The 21,736-nt window shown below is 40.5% G+C and overlaps 1 protein-coding gene across 1 annotated transcript in view; it reads right to left on the reverse strand.

Moving 5' to 3' along the window:
* Cntnap4 (contactin associated protein family member 4) overlaps positions 1 to 21,736 on the reverse strand; it is a 184,470-nt gene that overhangs the window by 94,238 nt on the left and 68,496 nt on the right. The window contains exons 3-6 of the mRNA XM_042700954.1: positions 19,747 to 19,894; positions 2,028 to 2,231; positions 1,357 to 1,541; positions 412 to 555 (exon numbers count right to left, since the gene is read on the reverse strand). Of these exons, the coding sequence (XP_042556888.1) occupies positions 412 to 555; positions 1,357 to 1,541; positions 2,028 to 2,231; positions 19,747 to 19,894 (681 nt within the window). The remainder of the gene's footprint in view (positions 1 to 411; positions 556 to 1,356; positions 1,542 to 2,027; positions 2,232 to 19,746; positions 19,895 to 21,736) is intronic.

The raw sequence follows: 21,736 nt of genomic DNA on the forward strand, positions 1-21,736 counted from the left end.
ACTATAGTAATTATTATTAAGGACTATAGCAAAATACAAGAGCTTCTAACATCTCTCTCTAATACATATGGATGTTGCCCAATTTCAGAAACTCTTGTGTTTATCCAGTGAGTTGCTCAGGGAATATCTTATTAAGGAAATTACTGAGCAAAAGAAATTAGTCTCTTAGGAATAATAACATCACAGGAAAAAGTAAGATATTCACTGTTTTAAAAGTCACTTTGCTTCCTATGAAAATAATTATGGCTTGTGAATTCCTATTCCTTTAGCTAGAATTAATCTCCTATAGGCATATCGCCATCAGAGAAAAAAATAAGAAGAGCAATCCCCACGGCAGCATACCAAAAAAGAACAATTTCATTTGGAAAATGTACATGGTTTTACTCCCTCCCTCCCATGAAGGCTCTTTACCATAAGGATGATTTGGGGATCTTGTTGCTTGGCCAGATCGATGATATCCACGTCGTTATAATAGAGATTCTCTAAGCATCCATGAAAATTTTTATGCAAGAATGACACAGATTTTGCAGGTGCTGGAATCCCTCCGAAGCTGATCTTAGAAAGAAAAGTAGCATCAATAATATTGTTTAGTGATTTTTAGGATAATTATGATGAACAACTAGCCCTGTCATCAGCACACACAGAGCAAATTTCCATCAAGTCACTCTGGAAAAGAACAGAGACACGATTGTTTTTAATACCTAATGTTCACGCATGTAGCACTTATTGATACTAGAGTTTGACAATTCCTATAAGTTGTTCATCACATCTGTTTTGATATAGTACTTTCCCGGGGGAGGGGGAAAATGCATCTGTCTATCCAGGGTATGCAAAAATCTGTTCAATAATATCTTCATAATGATGATGATATTTCATTTTGAATATATTTTAGCATAATCAATAGTTGTCTTTGTATCAATTGTTAATGGATTAATTGAAAGTGTTCGTGGTTACAGTCTCCCTCATAAGTCTAAATATTGATCAGAAGCACCCTATAACACAAAGAAATCATAAAACATATCCTATATTTACTTGTAACAATGGGATCTCTTTCTGGGGGAAATTTCCTCCATGTGCAGCTCTAGGATTACATATCTCAGTTAAAAATTGACAACCGCATGCTATTGAATGATAAATTCACACATTTGTCACGAGGCCATCAATACGAATGCAATTATTGATCACCTTCGGATGAACGTAAGTTAGGCTAGCCAGCCCTATGAAGTGGAGGAGGGGGGAGGATGGGGGGGGGGGTTCCTCTAGCACAGAATCTCTGCTGGAAAGTTAAACTACACATCCATCATCAAAATCTCATCCTAAAGAAAATCTGTATTAATTGAAATGTAACCATCACACCTCATAATCAAGATCCAGGTAACTGAGGTCTCCCTGTGCATGAAAACGACTCTTGTGCTCATCCACTGTGAAGTTGACCTGTTTGCCCCGTCGCTGAATGAGCACACTATGCCAGTGCTGGTCATCGAGCAGGCTGCCCAGGGTGAGATTGGTTGGAGAGTGAGTAGAGGGAAGTTTAGCTTCACCTAGGAAAGGATGGGGAAAAGACAGCATCGTTATTCCCAGGCGACACTGCCCTGCGGCATCTCATAGTAATTGCAAACAGGGAGCCTCGGTGTAACAGTCTCTAGACCTGGTTGTAATCCCTATCACTGTTAATTCCTTTTATTATCATTACCAATGGTGCGGCCATTGTCTATGTAAATTTCATCTTTGCTACAACCTCATTATTTTTACTACTGCAGTATTTTTCAATGACCCATGTCATTCTTTATGATGCTAGAAAATAGCCATGTCACTCTCTCCGAGAGAGAAGAGCCAAGGAGAGGCCTGTACCATTCCCAACATAGGAAACATTTCGACAAGAACGAGGAATACAGTCATACAGGCAAGCCCTGGGATCTGAAAATAAGATCGCGGTAGTGCCGAAGAGAATAAGCTCTGAATGCATATGGTTTTCTAAGGGCTGAGTTAATGGTTCGATTTTCGAGCAACCCACCAAAGAGTTTTACCTGCATTGATGAGTAAAAAAAGCCTTCCTCCTCTCAGCTCCAGTGTGATGGAATCTCCACCGGGCCCTGCTCTGTGGAGCAGGATCCCAGCACTCTGCATGGTTTTGAATTTCAAAGAAATCGTATCTTTCATGGGACTCAGAGATTTTTGATTGAATCTGTAGCTCAGGAAACTTTTTCCATCAAGATCAACCACCTCTGATCCTAGAGGCAAAGAGAGTAAAGGTCATTCGAAGGACAAATATGCTTTCATTAAAGCATTTTGAGTCTGTGTCTATGTTTGTGTGTCTATCTGTGGACATGTGTGTCTGTGTATACGTGTATTATATGAGTATGAGTGTGGGGGCATGTATGTGTATATGTAGGTGGGTATGTGTGTATGCCTGTGTAGGGGTATGGACACACAAATTTGTGTGTGCATGTGTATATACATGTCTGGGCATGTGCATTGTGTACATGTATGCATGTAAATTGTGTAATGTGTGTGTGTACATGTATACATACACAAACACATGTTTGTGTCTGTATGTGTGTATGTGTGTATATATGTGTATGTATATGTACGTATATAACCACCACGTATATGATCCTATTGAAACCCCAAGTTGATTCTAGCTTCGTTTTTATTAACTAATTACAAATTTTAATTATTTATTAATTTCATTATAGAATTCATGACCTAAAATATTTTTAGATATACACCTCACTTTTCTTTTATACTGTTAAAGACTATATTTCTTATTCCATTAAAAAGGAAGTCAGAAAAAAATGGCCATAGTCAATGTACGACAAATTACATTTTAACAATCAATATTTGAGCAACATTCATGAAAGTAATTAAAGGGGCTCTTTTTGCTTCAGAAAAAGCAATGGCGGTATCTGAAAATTCTTTCATCCATGTACTAGATCACTCTCTCTCACACACACACACAAATATATATATACACACACACAGACACAGACACAGACACACACACACACACAAACACACACACACACACACACACACATACACATACTCTCAACTGGTAAAACTCCATTTCTAGTACCCATTAAGCCACCCTGTATTCTGTCTTATTATGTAATTCTCATGATTAAGGAACCATAGTCAAGGGCAATGCCATTTCTTGCCTTCTCAAGGGCATCATTGGAAAGACATTTAGCTTAATGATATTGTAAGGTTTATTCTGCTGCGTTTTATGTCATAACTGGGACACTGACATGTTTTCTCAGCTTTCTGACAGCGCCTTCCCTACTCGTTGTCAAGATCGCACCAGTTCATCTGAAAGAAGATGTCATGTTACACTCGTGCCATAATAGCACGTTTGTCAAAATCAGTTGCGCCCTGAATTACACACACACACACACACACACACACACACACACACACACACGAGTCCAAAAAGAAAAAGAAAAAAATGCTCAGAATACTTAGGAACCCAAGTAGCATTTTCTACATTTTACAGATCAAAGAATTTTTTTTCTTTAAGATAATTACTCTTGAGTATATATTTATGTAATAAGAGCAGAGGTTAAAGAATCCCAATAAAATGTGAATCAATGTTTCTGCTGGTAAGCTAATTTCTTCCAGTCCACCCACTAACATGACAGCGTTCAGCTCAACACACATGACCATGACTACTTGTAGCGCAACTTCTCCATCAAGTCTCAGAAGTACCATCATCCCAATTATTTTCACTATTTTATATTGCCATCTTTTGACAAGTTAGGGGTTTGATTCTTTTCTCATGTGTCTTCCTGACGTGCTGATGAAGAATTCATTCGCCAAGCACACATGAATAAACAGTGCACTTTTTCAGAAAGAATCACGTTAACTAAACAATTATACCTTGTTATATAGCTGAATAAATGCACATAGGGGAAAACAACAGAACTTCGTGTTGAGCACAAATGACACGTTCTGCAATTATTATATTACAATAAATTAAGAACAAATTCGATAAAATAGACTTTAAATGCTGACACATTTGGAGCAATGCAGTTATCTCTGAGTTAACGGATTGCTTAAAGGCAAGTATCGCAGTAACGATTTCATTTTAAATGAAGACTATTTTGGGAATTAGCTACCAAGAGACTTCTTTTTCTCCCATAAAAGGTCCAGCCTATGTTACTTCAGCCTACTATTTTTCCCTTTTCACTGTTTTTTTAAATTATTATATTACAATAGTCACATTTGTCTTCTGTAGTACCTAAAGCTTTTGTGGCTAGACTATTTCCCTCAGCAAAAGAAAACATAACTGCAACTATTTCGGACAATGGACACTTACACTAATGATGTGGTGTTTCATTTCTTGTAAGGCTTACACGCTTTCTACTTAACAGGTGTGGAATTGTCTATGCAACCGTGGATGAAGTCATGGGAGTAGAGGTTTTAATCCCATCACATTTGAGAAGATGCTAGGATGAAAGCATATATAGGAAGAGCAGGGCCTAGGCCCTCTGGGAGCTTCTATATAGGAAAGATAAACATTTCCCAAATGAACAAATCAGTTCATGAAACCATTACACATTGTAACAGGTGCTTGGATCAAGTGGACCAAGGTTATGGGTTAAGGTCATTGAGAAAGGTCTCTTTCAGGTCTAGAAACCTGAGGCTGCTCAGCAATCAATAGTAATCTATAGTTGTCATGCTCTAAAATGTTTCCCCATAAACTAGATCACTCCTGGAACATTTAACTTCCAAAGGCTTAGGTTTTCTCCCAACACCGTTAAGATCACTATGAGGAAAGAAACTCTGAGGACTACTTAGAAACCCCAGTGACAGGAAAAGATTTAAAGCCCAGCTATAGGAGAGAGAGAGAGGGGCATCCTTTCACCAACTATGTCTAAAGGAAGAAAGTACAGGTGGAGTGAATTCAGCGACATACAGGAAGGCACTGAGTCACAGACTTCACGTGAGTATTAACAGCCTTCTTTGTGGGGCGGGAGGGAGCCAAGCATCATTCAAAACATGGGTACATCATCAGTACAGCAATAGTCAACACACATACATGTAATATAGAAAAATGTTCTAGTGATGTTTAAGAAATGAGCATGAATCTTCACATTGTTTCTTTAGACAGAACACTCATGTAGTCAAGCTGTTACTCATGACTGTTATCCTAGCTACTCAGGAGGCTGAGAACTGAGAAGCTTAGTTCGAAGCCATCCTGGAAAGAAAAGACTAAGAGAGGGGGCTGGGAAGGTGGCTCAGTGGTAGAGCACTTGCCTTGCATGCCTGAGGCCCTGGGTTCGATTCCTCAGCCTCACATAAGCAAAAAGAAAAAAAGCCGAAAGTGGCACTGTGGCTCAAGTGGTAGAGTGCTAGCCTTGAGCTGAAGAGCTGAGGGACAGCGCCCAGGCCTAGAGTTCAGGCCCCACAACCGGACCCCCCCCCCCCAAAAAAAGGAAAAGACTAAGAGACTCATCTCCAATGAGCCAGCAAAAAGTCAGACATAGAGATGTGGCTCATGTGGTAGAGCTCTAGCCTTGAGCGAGAAAGCCAAATGAGATCACAAGGCTGTGAGTTCTAGATCCACAGCTGGCTCTCCCAAAAAAGAATATTCACTTACAAGAACTCACTTTTTACTATGCTTATGAAAAGTAATCTGCATACACACACACACACACACACACACACACACACACACACACATCTCAGGGCCTTGCACTTATGCTGCAGGAATTCTACCACTTACATCTGCCTCCATTCTTTTTTTTTTTTTTAGGTTATTTTTCAGATAGTCTTGCACTTTAACCCAAGCCACTTCTGACCATAATTTTCCCAAACTCTACCTACTGAGTAGCTGAGAATACAGAGGTGAACCCCTATACTCAGTTTCAAAATATGATCTTAAACCATCAACAACAAATACTGAATTGTGAGATATAAAATAAATGATGTAAAACTGGAACTACTTAAAATTTTAAAAGGAAAAACAATCTTTCAACCTTTACAGAGAACATTTGAAAGCTATATATCAACAGTACTTAACTCTCCTAAAAAGCGATTAGAAAGACAAACATATCTACATAGTCTGTATTGAAAGTGATTGTACCACACTGTAAAAAAAGAACTGAAAAAACTGGACATAAATCAAAGTAACAAACTCACATATCACTACTGCATGAAAGCACTTTCTAACAGACCAAAATGGAAGTGGCTCAATTCTAGATGAGTTAATATGTGTCCGATTTTACTATTTATTATTATTGCCAAATACTCCTTATGTAGTAATACTATTTCGGCATTTTTCTTGGACACCTAAATAGGACTGCAAACACACTCACTCCCTTCAACTTTCTTTGAACAAACTTTACCATACTTCTAGTTCTTTCATTAATGGTTCAAACACGTATCTTTGAGGTGTATTTATTCCATATTTAAATGAGTCATGTTTGCATTCAGATACCATATCATTGACCAGAAAGCAATATTTCAAGTTTTTGCCATTACTGATAATGTTCTGAGAATATTCATTATCTACTGTACAAATATTTTTTGCATTTTCGGACTCCTGAGAGAACATTACCAATGGAAAGAAAGACATTCACACAAAAGCAAAATTTCTGGGTGATTCACCACAAATTTTCCTTGTAGATTTCTGGCGTGGCTTTTGTTTTCTTTGTTGTTATTTTGAGACAGGGCTTTGCTAGCTACTTCATGCTGAGTCCTCCTACTTCAGCCTCCTAAATTCTGGGATTATAAGCATGTATACATCATCATACCCAGCTCATGATATTTCCTTAAATTGAAACGAAACTATAAAAGATCTAGTGGGAGTATATAGAATCAAAAAATCAACTCAACTCCATATGTATTTGTTTAGAAATGCTAAACATCCAAAATGATATTAATAATGTTCTTTCATAATATTCATTAATAATTGTCCTATACATTCTTACCTCTTTTCAAACATTTGGTGTTTGACACTTAGTGCCCGAACAGTTTGACAAAAGAACACAAGGAATATGGCAGACATTTCCTAGGCATCCAACTTTACTCTCTGTATTTAGCTGATATAGATATATATACATATATGTATATATGTATGCATGTATAAAGTAAAAATGTTAGAAGGAAAATTAGAAATATTAGAAAAGTGATTAAGTGAAATGCAGCTGTATGTCAGTGGCTCTTGCCTATAATCACAGCTACTTAGGAAGTGAAATGGATAAGATCAGATTAGAGACCACCCAGGGCTGAAAAATTCTCAGGCAGAAAAGTTCACAAGACCTCCTACCCAACCAGGAGCTGGGCCCAGAGCACATGCTTGGTATTCTAACTAAAACAGAAAGCCGAAATAGACTAGGTGGATCATGGCTCAGACACTTGCCTGAGCAGGAAGTGAGAACCTATTCAAAAGTAACCACGCCAAAAACAGAGAAAGACTGGAGGCATTGTTCTTTAGAAGAGCAACTGCTTAGAGAGCATGAAGTCACAAATTCAAACCCTAGTATGAAAGAGAGAGAGAGGAAGGAAGGAAGGAAGGAAGGAAAGAGAGAGGGAGGGAGGGAAGGAGAGAGAGAGAGAAAGAAAGAGAGAGAGAGAGAAAGAAAGAGAGAAAGTAAGAAAGAAAGAAAGAAAGAAAGAAAGAAAGAAAGAAAGAAAGAAAGAAAGAAAGAAAGAAAGAAAGAAAGAAAGAAAGAAAGAAAGAAGGAAGGAAGGAAGGAAGGAAAGAAAAAGAAAGAAAGGAAGGAAGGAAGAAAGGAAGGAAGAAAGAAGGAAAGAAAGATGGAGGGAGGGAGGGGGAAGGAAAGGAAAGAGGGAGGGAGAGAGGGAAGGAAGAAAGGAAGGAAGGAATGAAGGAAGGAAGGAAGGAGGGAAGGAGGGAAGGAAGGAAGGAAGGTGAGAAATGTGTGACAGTGACAAAATGTTTAACAGTAAAAACGTTCCATCCAAAGCTTTAAAAGGAGATTGGTTACTTGACCTAAAGGAAGAATGTTTTCGAATTGTAAATTTGATCATTACTGTGCTGATTATATATTTAACTGTTGGGCTACTATAAATACCAATAATCTGGCTTTGTCGTGCCCTGACTTGTCATGGAGAAGACCCTGCAAATTGCCCTGACCTGTCTACCCCCTTTGGAGCCACTGGTAACAGTGCAGACTACAATTCCACCATAGCAACCAGCCCAAAGTCTATGTGGGTAGGGATCCTGGCTCGACCCCGGGCAAGGGCGGGGCTGTCCTGTGGTCTGAGTCACAAGTAACCACAAACATTGTCACTTAGCACACCACAACATTTTTAGCTTCTAATTCTGTGAATGCCAAGTCCTCAACTCAAGGTGTTGGCAAGGGTTGTTTTTATAATATATATACTAGAAATATATATTTTATATTAGAGACTACCCATGTTCCTTGGTTCATGGCCTCTTTCTCCATGAATAACACCAGTTTGAGAGCATCGTCAACTCCCTCCTCCCCTTTTCTTCTTTCCTCCCCCCCATCATCTACTGTCCTCTTATTGTGATTGCATTGCAATTACTTTGGCTCCATCTCCTATGGTAAGAACTTAACCACAGCTACAACAGCACCCATGCGGTCTAAGGTAACGCGTCTGCCATCTTTGCAGGCTCCAAGGCTGCTTGCCTTGGGTGGGACATTATTCTCTCCATCTCAGGGGAGTTCCTTCACCGCTTGGCCTCGCTTCCCCATCCGCAATATGAGAATCGCAATGGTGCACTCTTCATATCCTGCGAGAACATTATCTCTGCATCATTTTTTAGAAGCTGGCGCGTGATCATCGATAAAAGGTCACAACTACAAAGACCAGTGCGATTACTGATTAATTAGTAGAACATCTGAGCAGGAAAGGGGTATGGAAGACTAAGCATGATCAAATAAACACCTCTGATGCACTTTCCAAAACGTGATGCATTTCTGAAGAAATGATTATCGATGGCATTATAGCCAGGTTAAGTGGCAAGAGTGATTTCCCACCCCCGCCCTCCCACATCCCTTAGGTTCTGTTCTTCCTGTGTCAGCTGCTGCCTGAGATGAGTCACTACAGCAGCTGTGACTGGCCTGAGAACCTCAGTAAACGCCTCCCATCTCCAGTCAGCTCATTAGAGCAAGAATCAAAGAAAGCAGAGACTCCCCAAGACCAGGCCCTACCCCCAGATTCACTCCTCTTGTGGCTCTCTAGACAGAGTCGATTTCCTTTATATGATGTGAAACTATAATCTCCGCTGGAATTGAAAACTTTCCAATAGAACATATCCAAACTTCTTTCAGGGAGTTGTGTCAGAAGAAATCTTTTTTGAAACAGGTGCTCTTCCCTCCTTCCTGCTACACATATTTATGGAGAGAGAGCTTTCTGGAAACACAGCGGAAGGCCGAACAATGCATGCACACACAGAGCACACGTTTTCTTTTCAAAGAGCTCCAGGTCTATGGGGGAAGACTGGCATCCCTGCCAGGTGATTATTCATGTCTTTGTTCAGAGTTTTGCTTCTGGATCAGGGCAAGATCCCCGATGGTTTGGAAGAGGTAGAAGGGAATTGATCTGCTTCCACCTCTGAGAAGGACATCAACTCAATCGCAGAAATGTTTTATGTCCTTCAGCGGCACGCTGCTTCTCTACCTCTGCATATTTCCAATGCAAACACACTGATTGTTGTCATCTATTCTACTCATCTGGTATTTCCACCCTCTGTTTCTTCATCTTAGTCCTGCTTCAGACACATGAGGGCTCTTGAATTTTAAGGAGCTGTCACTTGCCAAAAAGCAATTTCCTTCCCACCTCCCAAATGGATTACTAAGAAAAATCATCAAGAGTATGACTTCTCAAATAGCTTGATAGGCCAGCCATAGCACAATCAATGGGGAAGAAGCTCTCTCCCAGGGCTCTGGGAAACAGTCACTCCCTTGGCTTTGCCAAAGACCAGCCAAATTAGGGCCTTGGGGATTCTAACCTGGGACCCAAGAAGACAGGTTGCTGCATAGTTCTGTGGCAGGTGACAGTGTAAAAGCTATTTGACGGAGCAGCTACAGTTATAGAAATACAGCTAGTTACAGAAAGCTATTCTCTGAAAGTAAATAACCCCATTGCCTACTGAATTGTGCCAGGGAGAATGAATATGCTTTATTGATTTATACTGTCGTCGTTGCTTGCAGAAAGTTGTGGAAGTGAGCAAAAAAATCTCCCTCTGAAAGATATTTCAGAGATGAATTGACTCTGCCAGTTAAACTGTGAATTAAGGCATTATTAATGAGTTCAGATAACAAAAACACTTAAAAGAGAAAAAATTGGAAAGAAAATGCATGAAAAGGAAACCAGAATTCAAGCATAGAAAATTTCTTTTTATTTTAAAGGTCATCAAAGGATTCTACTTGAAAAATAGAATACTCATTCATTGGGGACCACACCCCAAATACAAATAGGACAAGACTTATACCTTTAAAAAAAAATCAAAGAACAAAATAATAATTTAGATTCTTTCATCAGTTGGAGGAAGGAGTTATAAGCCAAAATTCTTCTTGGCTGAATCTGTAGTCTGCCTTAAACACAGATCACACTGTTTTCTTATTTGAAAATTATGACTCATGAATTACTAAACAAACAGAGGTCCAATTTGGACTTCTAAGAGACATAAATCAGACCAAGTCACTATTAAACTATTATAGAGTGAAGTATTCAAGCACCAGCATGATGTATAGGCACTCGAGTACAGCATTACTCAACCGGGTTTTTAAGCCATGCAGGGGAAAGATCAGGCACTCAAGAACTCTACAGGAAATAGGTTGTACTATTTTTTTTTGCATGGTAGCATAAAAGAACACAGAATGATTTAAGACACTCTTAAGTTTCAAACAACTAAAATTAAGAGCCTAAGAAGGAAGAAAGAGCAGAAGCAAGGCCTGCACAGAACCACAGAGAAATGTGACTTCACTATTCAGGTTTTAAATAGAGGGAGCTAGGGTCAGCAACCGAGTGCTAGGGTGTGGATCTGTACAAACATGATTGTCACCAACTAAATGCATTCTCTGTATAGGTGGCATTAGCATCATTGACTACTACCAAGTGGCCCAGGAGAATGTAAGCTCCACCTCCATCTTTAATGTTTATTTGCAATAATCAAATAATGGCTCCCAGGACACTTGAAATGATGACGATTCTGGGCTTCTTTATTCAGAACACTTAGAAGATAACCTTAGTCTCTCATGGTGTAGGAAGATGCTGGGGGAACCAAGTGGAAATGTCAGAAGGCCTCAGTATTTGCTATTTTCTATGACTTTTGGTATCTTTCTCGTAGCCCTTAACAACATCTCAGAGATAATCTCTTGTTTCATTAGTTGTTCCCAGGTGAGTGTTGTAAATTAGTGATTGATGTAGACATGTTTTTTCACCTTATACCATGGCCAACCAAAGTACTTTTTTGTCAGTCATGGGGCTTGAACACTGGGCCTGAGTGCTGTCCCTCAGCTCTTCAGCTCAAGGCTAGTGCTCTACCACTTGAGTCACAGCGCCACTTCCAGTTTTCTGGTGGTTTATTGGAGACAAGAGTCTCATGGACTTTTCTGCTCAGGCTGGCTTTGAACTGCCATCCTCAGATCTCAGCTTCCTGAGTAACTAGGATTACAGGCGTGAGCCACTGGTGCCGGCAACCAAAGTATTTTTAATTCACTTGCCAAGTGCTACTATAGGAGCCAGGTTAGAACTGAGACTCCATCCTGCCCCCAGGGGGCTTCCAAAGTAAGGAAAAGAGTCCAGGTGTTAAACTAAGGCAGCACACCATTTGCTTTATAGACGTCCATTTCTTTCTCTTTGCATTTACACTCTAATCATTTTAAAAAAAGTGGGAGGGAACAAATGTTGCCTTTATAAAAGAAAAGAGGATCGGGGTTTGAAGCCAGCTCGGGCAGAAAAGTCCCCATAAAACTCCAATTAACCTCTCAAAAACCCGAACTGGTGCTGTGGCTCAAGTGGTAGAGTGCTAGCTTTGTGTACAAAGAGGCTCTGGGACAGTGCCCAGGCTCTCAGTTCAAGTCCCATAACCGACAAAGACAGACACACACACACACACACACACACAGACACACAGAGAGAGAGAGAGAGAGAGAGAGAGATCAGGTAAGCTATCCTGGGTGTCCAGATGTATCTTCAGAGTGTAAATGATGGGTGAAAGAAAGAGCTTCTGGAAAGATTTGAACACATATTTAAATTAGGTTGGCAATCAGGGACATAAGTGAACACATAGTAACCCAGGTGGGGCAGAAAAGAGAGGTATGGGTATGAGAAGGGCTGAGAGGAGGAGGAAGATGGGAAAAGCTGGAGGGTTGGATGGCGACAAAGAAGTCAATGGAGCTGCTTGACAGGGAATGGGCTGACAGCAGAAAGAAGTCTTTGGCCATAGGAAAGTTTGGTTCTAGGTTTTGTTGTCTGTAGCCTGAGGACATAATGACCAATGTTCAAAAATGGTCTAAAGCAATGCCCTTACGCCCTTCCAAATGTATTTAACAAATCTCTCTACAACTAAAGGTTATTTCTTCTCAGCATTAAGCATGTGCTAAAATTTTTCAGAACTTCAGTTCCCTGGCTCCTAACTTCTTTTGGAATTTTGAATAACTCATGTTGGTTATATGAAGATCAAGAGTCAACAGAAATGAAAAATGATGGAAAGGGTGATATTGATGGAAATGTAGTGTACTCATAACCTGCCTTGTAGCATTAAAACCCCTTCGTACAGTTACTTTTTAAAAATAATAGAAAGTAATTAAATCAAAGAAGATTGGCAGAAGAGTTGAGAAGATTTCCAGGCAGGGGTTAGGAAGTTTTCTACTTTTTGTACTTTACAATGCTCTCTTCTCAATGTCAAGCTACTATGTGAACTTTGAGTCTTACTTTTCTCTCTAGCCTAGAAAAAAAAATCTATTACTTTCTGTTTGGGCCTTAGAGAAAAAAAAAACTGTTGAAGGTGCATCTCCCTGGGTAAAGTATTAAGTGTCTTCACATCTCCATCTTTTTGTTCTAATTGTTGAGCTTCAGAGCTCTGAATTCATTTTATAAACATATTTATTTAGCATATAAACACACTTATTTAGTACCCTTGTTTATTGGCAATAGGGGTAACCAAATACAAGCTCGTTTGCCCTGACAAACGTAAAAGCAAATCATCTCCTTTGTAAACATTTACAGTCATCTTGCCACTTGCTTTTTCCTTACTTTTTATTATCTTTAAATAATTGTACAAAGGTGTTTCAATTCCTTTTTTTGGCAGTAGTAGGCTTTGAACTCAGGACCTCAAGCTTATTAAGCTGATCCTCTAGTACCTGAGCCACACCTCCAGTCCCATTTACTATTATTTTGAGTCACTCATGTACTTAGAGTTGCCAGGATTCTAAATACTCTCATCTGAAGAAAAAAAAATTTAAAACCAACTTTCTCTTCTCTTCTTTCTTGGTACAGATTACACAGGAAAAGTAGAGGATCCCTATTTTGTCATTTCATTAGTATTCAAAATAAGGAGTTAGGTCTTTGGTGATGAACAGAGCTATTCAAAAATTACTATGACAAGCTCCGTCAGTTAAATATATTTCGTACCTTTTGAAACTCTGAAGTTACTGTTCTTACTGATGCTATGACAGTTCCATTTTGGCCCGTGAGAGGTGCTTTAAGTTGCCCTAAATACTTGACAAGATCCTGATGGCTTCCGTCATTTTCTTATTTTCTGTATTATTATATTAACTAGCTCCATTGTAATAGTAATAGAATTCCTGTTATCATCAAATTAAAATATTAAGACTATAAACTTTGCAAAGAATGAGAGGATTTAATACTCTGGATTTTAGGCTGAGCAAAAGCTATTTTCTTTTTTAAATGGTGACATAAAATAAGATTCCTCCACTAATAAATAATTTGAGGGCAGGATCTAAGTCTAACACTCTTTGGTCAGGGTTTAGCAATTAGCACATAAGAGGTGCTCAATAACTAGACACTGGATACAGTTGTGGCTATGCTTTTTAGTAATTATAACAAATTTACTGCTGTTCTTTCTTCTTTTAATTTTTTCCTTTTGTCCTATTCTTTTTAGTAAATATAACAAATTTACTGCTGTTCTTTCTTCTTTTATTTTTTTCCTCTTGTCCTAGCCAGTCACAAAATATGAAAGATAAGTATCCTGAACAGACAGAAGACAATTATCTACATCTCATTCAGTGATTCTTTTTTTCACCTTGGTGAACATCTGTGGCTTGTCATGCTTTCTTATAGTGGCTGTGTATGTGTGTTCTAAACAGACATCTCCTGCCGTGAGGGGTTGGGCCTTCAGTCATGGGGTCATGGGGTTCAAAGCTTCTTTTCTACGTTGAGGCTACTGGGAAGTGTTAGAAACTGAAGAGGTGGAGCCTAGGGGATGTCTTTTGGTCACTGGAGTCATGACCTTGAAAGATGCTGTGGTGCCCAGTCCCTTCCTTCCCTCCTTTATCCACATCCCAGCCATGAGGTGAACAGTCTCCCATGGTCATGTGCTGTCCTGCCACAGGCTCCCAAACGACAGACCAGTGTGCGGTGGACTGAAACCTCCAAAACTGCAGTTAAAATGAGGGTCATTATTGTTGATGCTGTTGTTTATTATGTGCTTATCTTGGTATGTGATACCGAAATGGAAAGTTAATGCTGATAGGGTATAACCTCCACTTCTAATAGCTTTTCTTACACTATCAAATGTATGGTCTTTTGTTTTTTCTCTGCCAGTCCCGGCCCTTGAACTCAGGGCCTGGGCACCATCCCTGAGCCTCTTTGTACCACAGCACCACTTCAAGCTTTTTCTGAATAGTTCACTGAAAATAAGGGTCCTGTAGACGTTCCTTCCCAGGTTGGCTTTGGCAATCCTCAGATTTCAGCCTCCTGAGTAGCTAAGATTACAGGCGTGAGCCACCAGCACCCCGTTCTAGGCTCATACTTTTGAAATGGGCTCATGGTTCCTTTATTAGAACCCATCATTTTCTTTCACACAGTCTTCACTTAAGCAATGAAATGCATTAGTTGATGGTGCATTTGTTCTCATCCAACCTTTGAACTCTGTTCTCCCTCTTTAGAGGTGGAGTGTGCCCCTGGGTGGATTGGAGAAAACCTCCCTGAGCCTCTCCTACCCTTGCTCCATTCATAAATTCACCCCTCCAGATGATGAATGACAGGGTAAGGACCTCGGGCTGCAGGCAGGCATGACGGGGAGCAGAAAGGCTGGACACATCCCCTGATCTGAAAGTGGGGTACCAGGGAAGTTGCCAGGAATTGATTTCTATGTTGAGAAAAGAGGAATAAATGAACTTTCTAGATGGAAGAAAGGAAGGCCTAGCATAGACTTCTTGCCCTGACCATCCTGCGAAAACTACTGCAAAGGAACTGAAATTCATTCCATGCTGCTGGACAATGCTCCTCACTCTGTGTTTGGGAAACAAACATGGCCGGTGGAAGGAGGGTGTCTACACAGGACTAGAGAAAATGAATTGCAAATGTACACTGAGGACATTTACCTCCACAATTCACCCCCGCTTGCTAAGGGCATGCAGGCACAATGGCTTCTCCCCAGCTCTTCGCCCTCCACTGCCTTTGTTTACCATAATTTTCTTGGGAGCATTATCTAGTCAAGAAGCATTTCCTCCTCATCAAAGATTTTTCTTTTCATCCTTGCTCTCTTCCATGGGCTATATCCTTCCTTCCTCCTCTCCAGATCAATCACCAGACTCACAGCTGCTATGGCCAAGATATCTAAAATGTATACTTTCTGTTTGATGCCATAAAATTGCGCTTCTACTTCCCTCATTGCTAGGAAACAAGCTCGAGTTTACTGGCATAAAAGGACATGCTCTTTGCGATGGATTTTCCACTGGTTTAGTGTCCTTTTACAACTAGGTATGGCTCCATCTTGGTGAGGAAGGAAATTAGGTGTGGGCCTCTTTTGCCTGCGATCACCGCGGGACAGCGTGCCTCTATAACTTTAGGAACCACACATATTAGGCACAAGGGGGCTGTCTATAAAAATATGTTCAACGTATGAAAATAAAACAGGATAAAGGACTTGCTTTAATTGTGGTGGAGAGGCATAACCATTTTCCAGACATGACACTTTGTACTTACACTCTTTGCAGTGAGACAGGTGGAACAGTCTGATTTATTAATGTGATATTTATGTAACTTTGTATTCTCGATGCTGGAGCCAGAAGCTTGGAATTCTAACCTTTCAGATTTCAAAGGCACTTGAACTCTATGAGTCAAGAATGGAATTGATTCCACCTTTGTTGCCCTTCCAGAACCTATTTATACAACCTTCCAGACAGTAACTCACAGTCCCCCCACACAGCGACCACACTGGTTTTCTAGGGTTAGACTCAGCCATGTCTTGAACACATAAGAACCAGAGACTCTGATGGGTCTTTGGTACCTCTAAATTTAGCCCTCCCACCTGCACCTCTTGCATTAGAATTCTCTGCACCATTTCTGCTTTCTGGATTATCTTCCAAAGCTGACCACTATAAATTTTCTTATATCAATCTCCATTTGTCACTTACGTTGCCTCTTCTGCAATTATGATAGGACAGTTTGCATTCCGTGAGTATAAATGTTTTCAACATTGTACGTGTCTATCCTTATGAGGAATATATATTACTAGCCAGGAGTAAAGGTGCATGCCTATAATCCCAGTTACTCAGGAGGCAGAGTCAGGAAGATTTGAGTTTGAGGACAACCCTAAGCCAAATTAACAAGAGCTGATCTCAAAAACAAAATGTGGACACAAGGGCTAGGGTTAGAGATCAAATGGTAGATGCACTTGCAATGCAGGCCTGAGGCCCTAGGTTCAATGCCTGTACCACAAACTGAATATATATAATTTTCTCCCTATGCCCAAAGCATAGAATTCTCTTTCAGCAAATGTTGGTATTTGGCCCAATGGTGTGTACATCTATGATTCATACACTCACCAAAAGCAATGGCATTGGAAGTCATGATATAACTAATTTTAAATTTGAGATCTCACACAAGTTGTAAGATCCTGGACAAAGTTTCTCATTTCTCGAAGGTTCCCTTTCTTCCACAGAAGGAGATGTGAAATGCTCTGTGATGCATAATTCCCAAGGGAATGGCACAGCCAGCCAAGAATCACATTAAGTTGGCGCAGGCGGGAGATACAGGCAGCGGAGGCTGGCAGGTTACAGAAAATCCTTTGGCCTTGCTTACGCTCAGGGGAGGCTTCCTTCACTAAGCATGGATAGGAGGCCCAGGGCTGCTAACCGAGAGAGAGAGAGAGAGAGAGAGAGAGAGAGAGAGAGACAGAGACAGAGACAGAGACAGAGACAGAGACAGAGACAGAGACAGAGAGACAGAGAGAGAGACAGAGAAAGAGAGAGAGAGAGAGAGCACTTCCCTATCTTCAGCAGCACTTTTCCTGCTTATAGTTATCTCCTGTGTCTGGAGGGGGAAAAAAATCAACCTAATCTTGCTTTCTCTGTTCTCACAATCTTGCATCTGCACTGATAGGCTTTAAGCCAGATCCAGGAACATGAGGAATGATCCGAGTCATATGACTCAAAACTTAAAGAAACCTGTACCTTAACTGGCACCAATGCTTGGACACAGTGACCAGAGCAACATTTGGTTTGCATCTAATTTGCATCTGATTTGCATCTGATTTGAGCAATCAGGCACATGGCTGAGTTTCTCTCAGAACTCGTTTACTCTCTAACAAATAAGTGGGACGAGGGTTGAATTCGAATACGTCCCTTCAGAACATGTGTGACACACGCAGTAACTGTCTCCTCTACTATGTTATAATAAATATTTTTCTAAGATAGGCATTCAGAATAAATCAAGAATGTCTTTATGAATGTGAAGCCTGCTGGAATTTGTTTTCCTGACAATCCATCATGTAGCGTGCATTTTGACAAACTCCATGACCCACGGAGATCCACCATCTTAGCAGAGCAAAGGGATTTTATTTTAAAGGATGATTGTATCGTTTTTTTAAGGGTGTTATTTGGGAAGTGAGATACTAATGTAATCAGAAGAACTAAGCTGGGAAAGGGAAGCCAGGAAAGCCGGGAGTTCAGTCAGGCAGATGTTGAGAGGTTAAGCTGTCCAATGGCTCATATCTGCAGCCCCACAGCTGGAGGGAGGAAGAGCCTGAATCCTGGGCTCTGGCACACATGACTGAAAACCCAGCCCCTACCCCTTTCTGTCTGTGTGGCTTGGGCGAGTCAACTGCTCTAAACTTCGGTATTAGCAGATTGGGCAAATGCAGAAATAGTTGGTAATATTTATCTGGGCTCTTTTGAGCTGATTATTACAATGCACATATTAAGCACTCAAATGCATATAATAAGTGCTCATGCAAAAGTTTCTATTTTCAGTCTGAGGAAAATTAATGCTGTTAATGTTGGTGCCATTGATACGGCTATTACTAATATATCAATTCATTATCATATCAATATCATTATTATTCTGACGGCCCTAAAATGAATAGCAGGTTTGTTGAGTGATAATAGAGATGGGTACCAAGAAAACCACTAGACACCCACGGAGACATGCATCTTTGCTAAAGCATGAGCTCTTGCCCAGACACAGTGAAAACCACTTCATCATATCCCTTGACTTCTTTATGACATGCTTTCCTTTGATGTACATAAAGTGAAGCAGAACCTAGTTAGGATTACATCATAAAGCGAGAGAGAGAGAGAGAGAGAGAGAGAGCATTTAAACAAAAACTATAGTGGCTGAAAATAACAGTTTGGGAGAAGACAAATGAGCTAGTGCAACTGAGTCTCTCTCAACCTCTGACTGTTTGTCTGGTAATTGTAGATCATCTTCACTCACTCATTGTTCTCTAATAAAGGAGTATCCGGCAGGATGGTTGGCTTGATGTAGACTATCAATAACCTTTAGGTCCCTTCCCCACAAAGAGATATCATAAAATGCCTCATTAAGAGGAGATGAAGTGAAATTGGTGGTTGTTCTTTTCTCTTTTCATGTGACAACGTTTCAAACACATTTTATATTCTGACAGAGATCTTTACGTATATTTTCTGTTAATTTACGCTGAAGGCATAGTGCATTTGAAAAAGGAATTAGCACTTTCTTTTTGGGCAAAAGAGGGAAAACATTCTTTGGTTTCCTAACACTTGACTGAATAAACTAAATGAACCTCTGTCTCTTTCATTAAATTCGGGGTTATCTGAATGAAACACCAGCAAAGTATAACTCCTCGAGGGAGAAAGCTCTAACATTTAAATTTTTGATCACTCAATATAATGTATTTGCATATGTTACAAATATCTGTCTATCGACAAGCTAATTTCATCTCTGGATTAAAATGTTAAGAGTGGTAGCTACTCAGGAGATTGCGATCTGAGGATTACAGTTTGAAGCCAGACCACGCAAGAAGGTCCAGGAGACTCTAATCTCTAATTAATCACCAAAAAGCTGGAAGTAGAGTTGTGGCTCAAGTGGCAGAGCACCAGTCTTGAGGGTAAAACAAAAAGCTCAAGGACAGTGCCTGGGTCCTGAGTTCAACCCCCAGGCTGGCACCAAAAACAAAGTTGGAGTTGAAGATGAAAGTCAATAGTGACATTCATGGACACAAAGAAGATGTTAACCAGAAGCCTTTCCATCTGAAGGTCTAATTACCTACTGCAAAAGTGTATTTTTTGGTTAGTGGCCTGGCTTCTTAAGCATGTCCTTTAATATCTCTGTTAGTGTGTTGAGTAAATGAACACTTACGGTAGGCACATCCAAACACCTCGATCCGCATCCCAATTCTGCCCTTAGGATTCCACTCTAGAGGAAGGAAGCGCAGAAACCTGGCTTTGACAGAAGGCTGTAGCCTAGAGTACACAACGCTGTCTGCGTTTGCATTTCCTGAAAATCCCTAGAAAAGAGGGAAAGAAGGAAATCAATGTCCCTGGAGAGCATCCATCCCACCATCTTCTAGAAGAACCATGGGCAATGCAGGTTTTACTTTATCACGAGGCCAAGGGCCAGCTCCTTTAGAGAAATCAGTCACAGCTTTGTCCTAACACCTCCCTAGCCACAAAAGTTGTCAAAACTTTTTGCTTTACTAAAAATAGTGTAAATCGTACCAGACACATTAAAAGTAACTTTGGACTGTGATATCCTCAATAAAGATTGCTTCTAAGCTGGGTGCTGGTAGCTCACGCCTATAATCCCAGCTACTCAGGAAGCTGAGATCTAAGGATCGTAGTTCGAAGCTAGCCCGGGCAGAAAAGTCCATGAGACTCTTATCTCCAATTAACTATTCAGAAAAAGGCTGGAAATGGCTCTGTGACTCACGTGGTAGAGCGCTAGTTTGGAGCCAAAGAAGCTCAGGAACAAGTACCCAGGCCCTGAGTTCAAGCTCCAGGGTGTATTGGAAACCTATGATCTGGTTTGGCAAAGAAGGTGCTCATCCCCTCCATGAAGAAGCAAAGTTAGGATGTGTATCTCTCCATCTTCTTCATTAACATAAACGAAAGCATCGTCAACATGAAGTAGGAGCCACAGCCGAGTATCGGGCGCCAGGCTTCAACCGCCCACAGCCTGAGACACACATTCAAGTTGCTAAATGGAACTGCAAACAATAAAACTTTGGAAAGACCTATAATTAGACTTCCACGGTCTAGAATTTGAAAGCTCCAAGAGACCTTCAGAATGATGCTAAGCCAGCACAGTCAAATTGCAGCTGAAGACATTAAAGGTCAGGAAGGTGGAGGGGGGGAAAAATCTTTTGGTGTTTGCAAAACCATTCTTCAGAAAGCACTGGTGCCATGTCGTTTCCTGCAACATCAGGATGCACTGTACCGGAGGCATAGCTCACCTGCAAACTCTCGCTCTTATAGCACCTGCTAACCTGCTTTTATTATTTTTTTCCTGCATGAGACACTTTAGCACTTCACATACGGAGAAATCAACAAAAACCGGAAGTGTTCTCCATCATTCGTATTTCATTGATGCTTCGCCTCCTATCCTTCCTCTCTCTTTCTTGCTATTCCTCTCTCCTTCCCCTTCACCCTTTCTTAACTGTAAAAATCAGTATATGGGCTGGTGCTGGTGCCTCCGGCCTGTCATCCTAGCTACTCAGGAGGCTGAGATCTGAGGATCACGGTTCAAAGCCAGTCCGGGCAGGAAAGTCTGTGAGACTCTTCTCTCCACTAAACCACTCACAAAACCGGAAGTGGCGCTGTGGCTCAAGTGGTAGAGCGCTAACTTTGTGCTGAATTGCTGAGGGGTAGCACCTACACCCAGAGTTCAAGCCCCACGATGGACAAAAAAAAAATAGCATATGTAAAAATGACATAAGCAATGACATATGCAGATTCACCATGGCTGATCTCAAAAGCCAATAGGACAGAAGTGAACTCAATGTAAACATCAAGACTCAGGCAGTCTGTTCATTTACCTGCTTTTCTTTCTATACACTTTTACCAGGAATTTAGAAAAAAATTGAATATAGTATAAAGAAAAGAAGTTGAATGTTTCATGACAAACTTAATTTGATTTGTTTTAGCAACCAGTTCTCTGCCCTCTGGCCCCATCCATACCTCCATATACCCATTTTTAGGTTTATCAACCCCAGGTACCTCCAAATTATAGGTAAAACAGATTATCTGTAGTAGCAAATAAGAGCCAAAATCCCCCTCTTTATCTCAATGAGGATCACGCAGATTCATGAAACGCTCTCCTCTTACAAAAGCAACATGAGAGCTAGGTGTGT

The sequence above is a fragment of the Dipodomys spectabilis genome, unplaced genomic scaffold (assembly GCF_019054845.1).
Source record: "Dipodomys spectabilis isolate Male_0828 unplaced genomic scaffold, ASM1905484v1 ptg000273l, whole genome shotgun sequence".
In the NCBI taxonomy this organism is placed as follows: Eukaryota; Metazoa; Chordata; class Mammalia; order Rodentia; family Heteromyidae; genus Dipodomys; species Dipodomys spectabilis.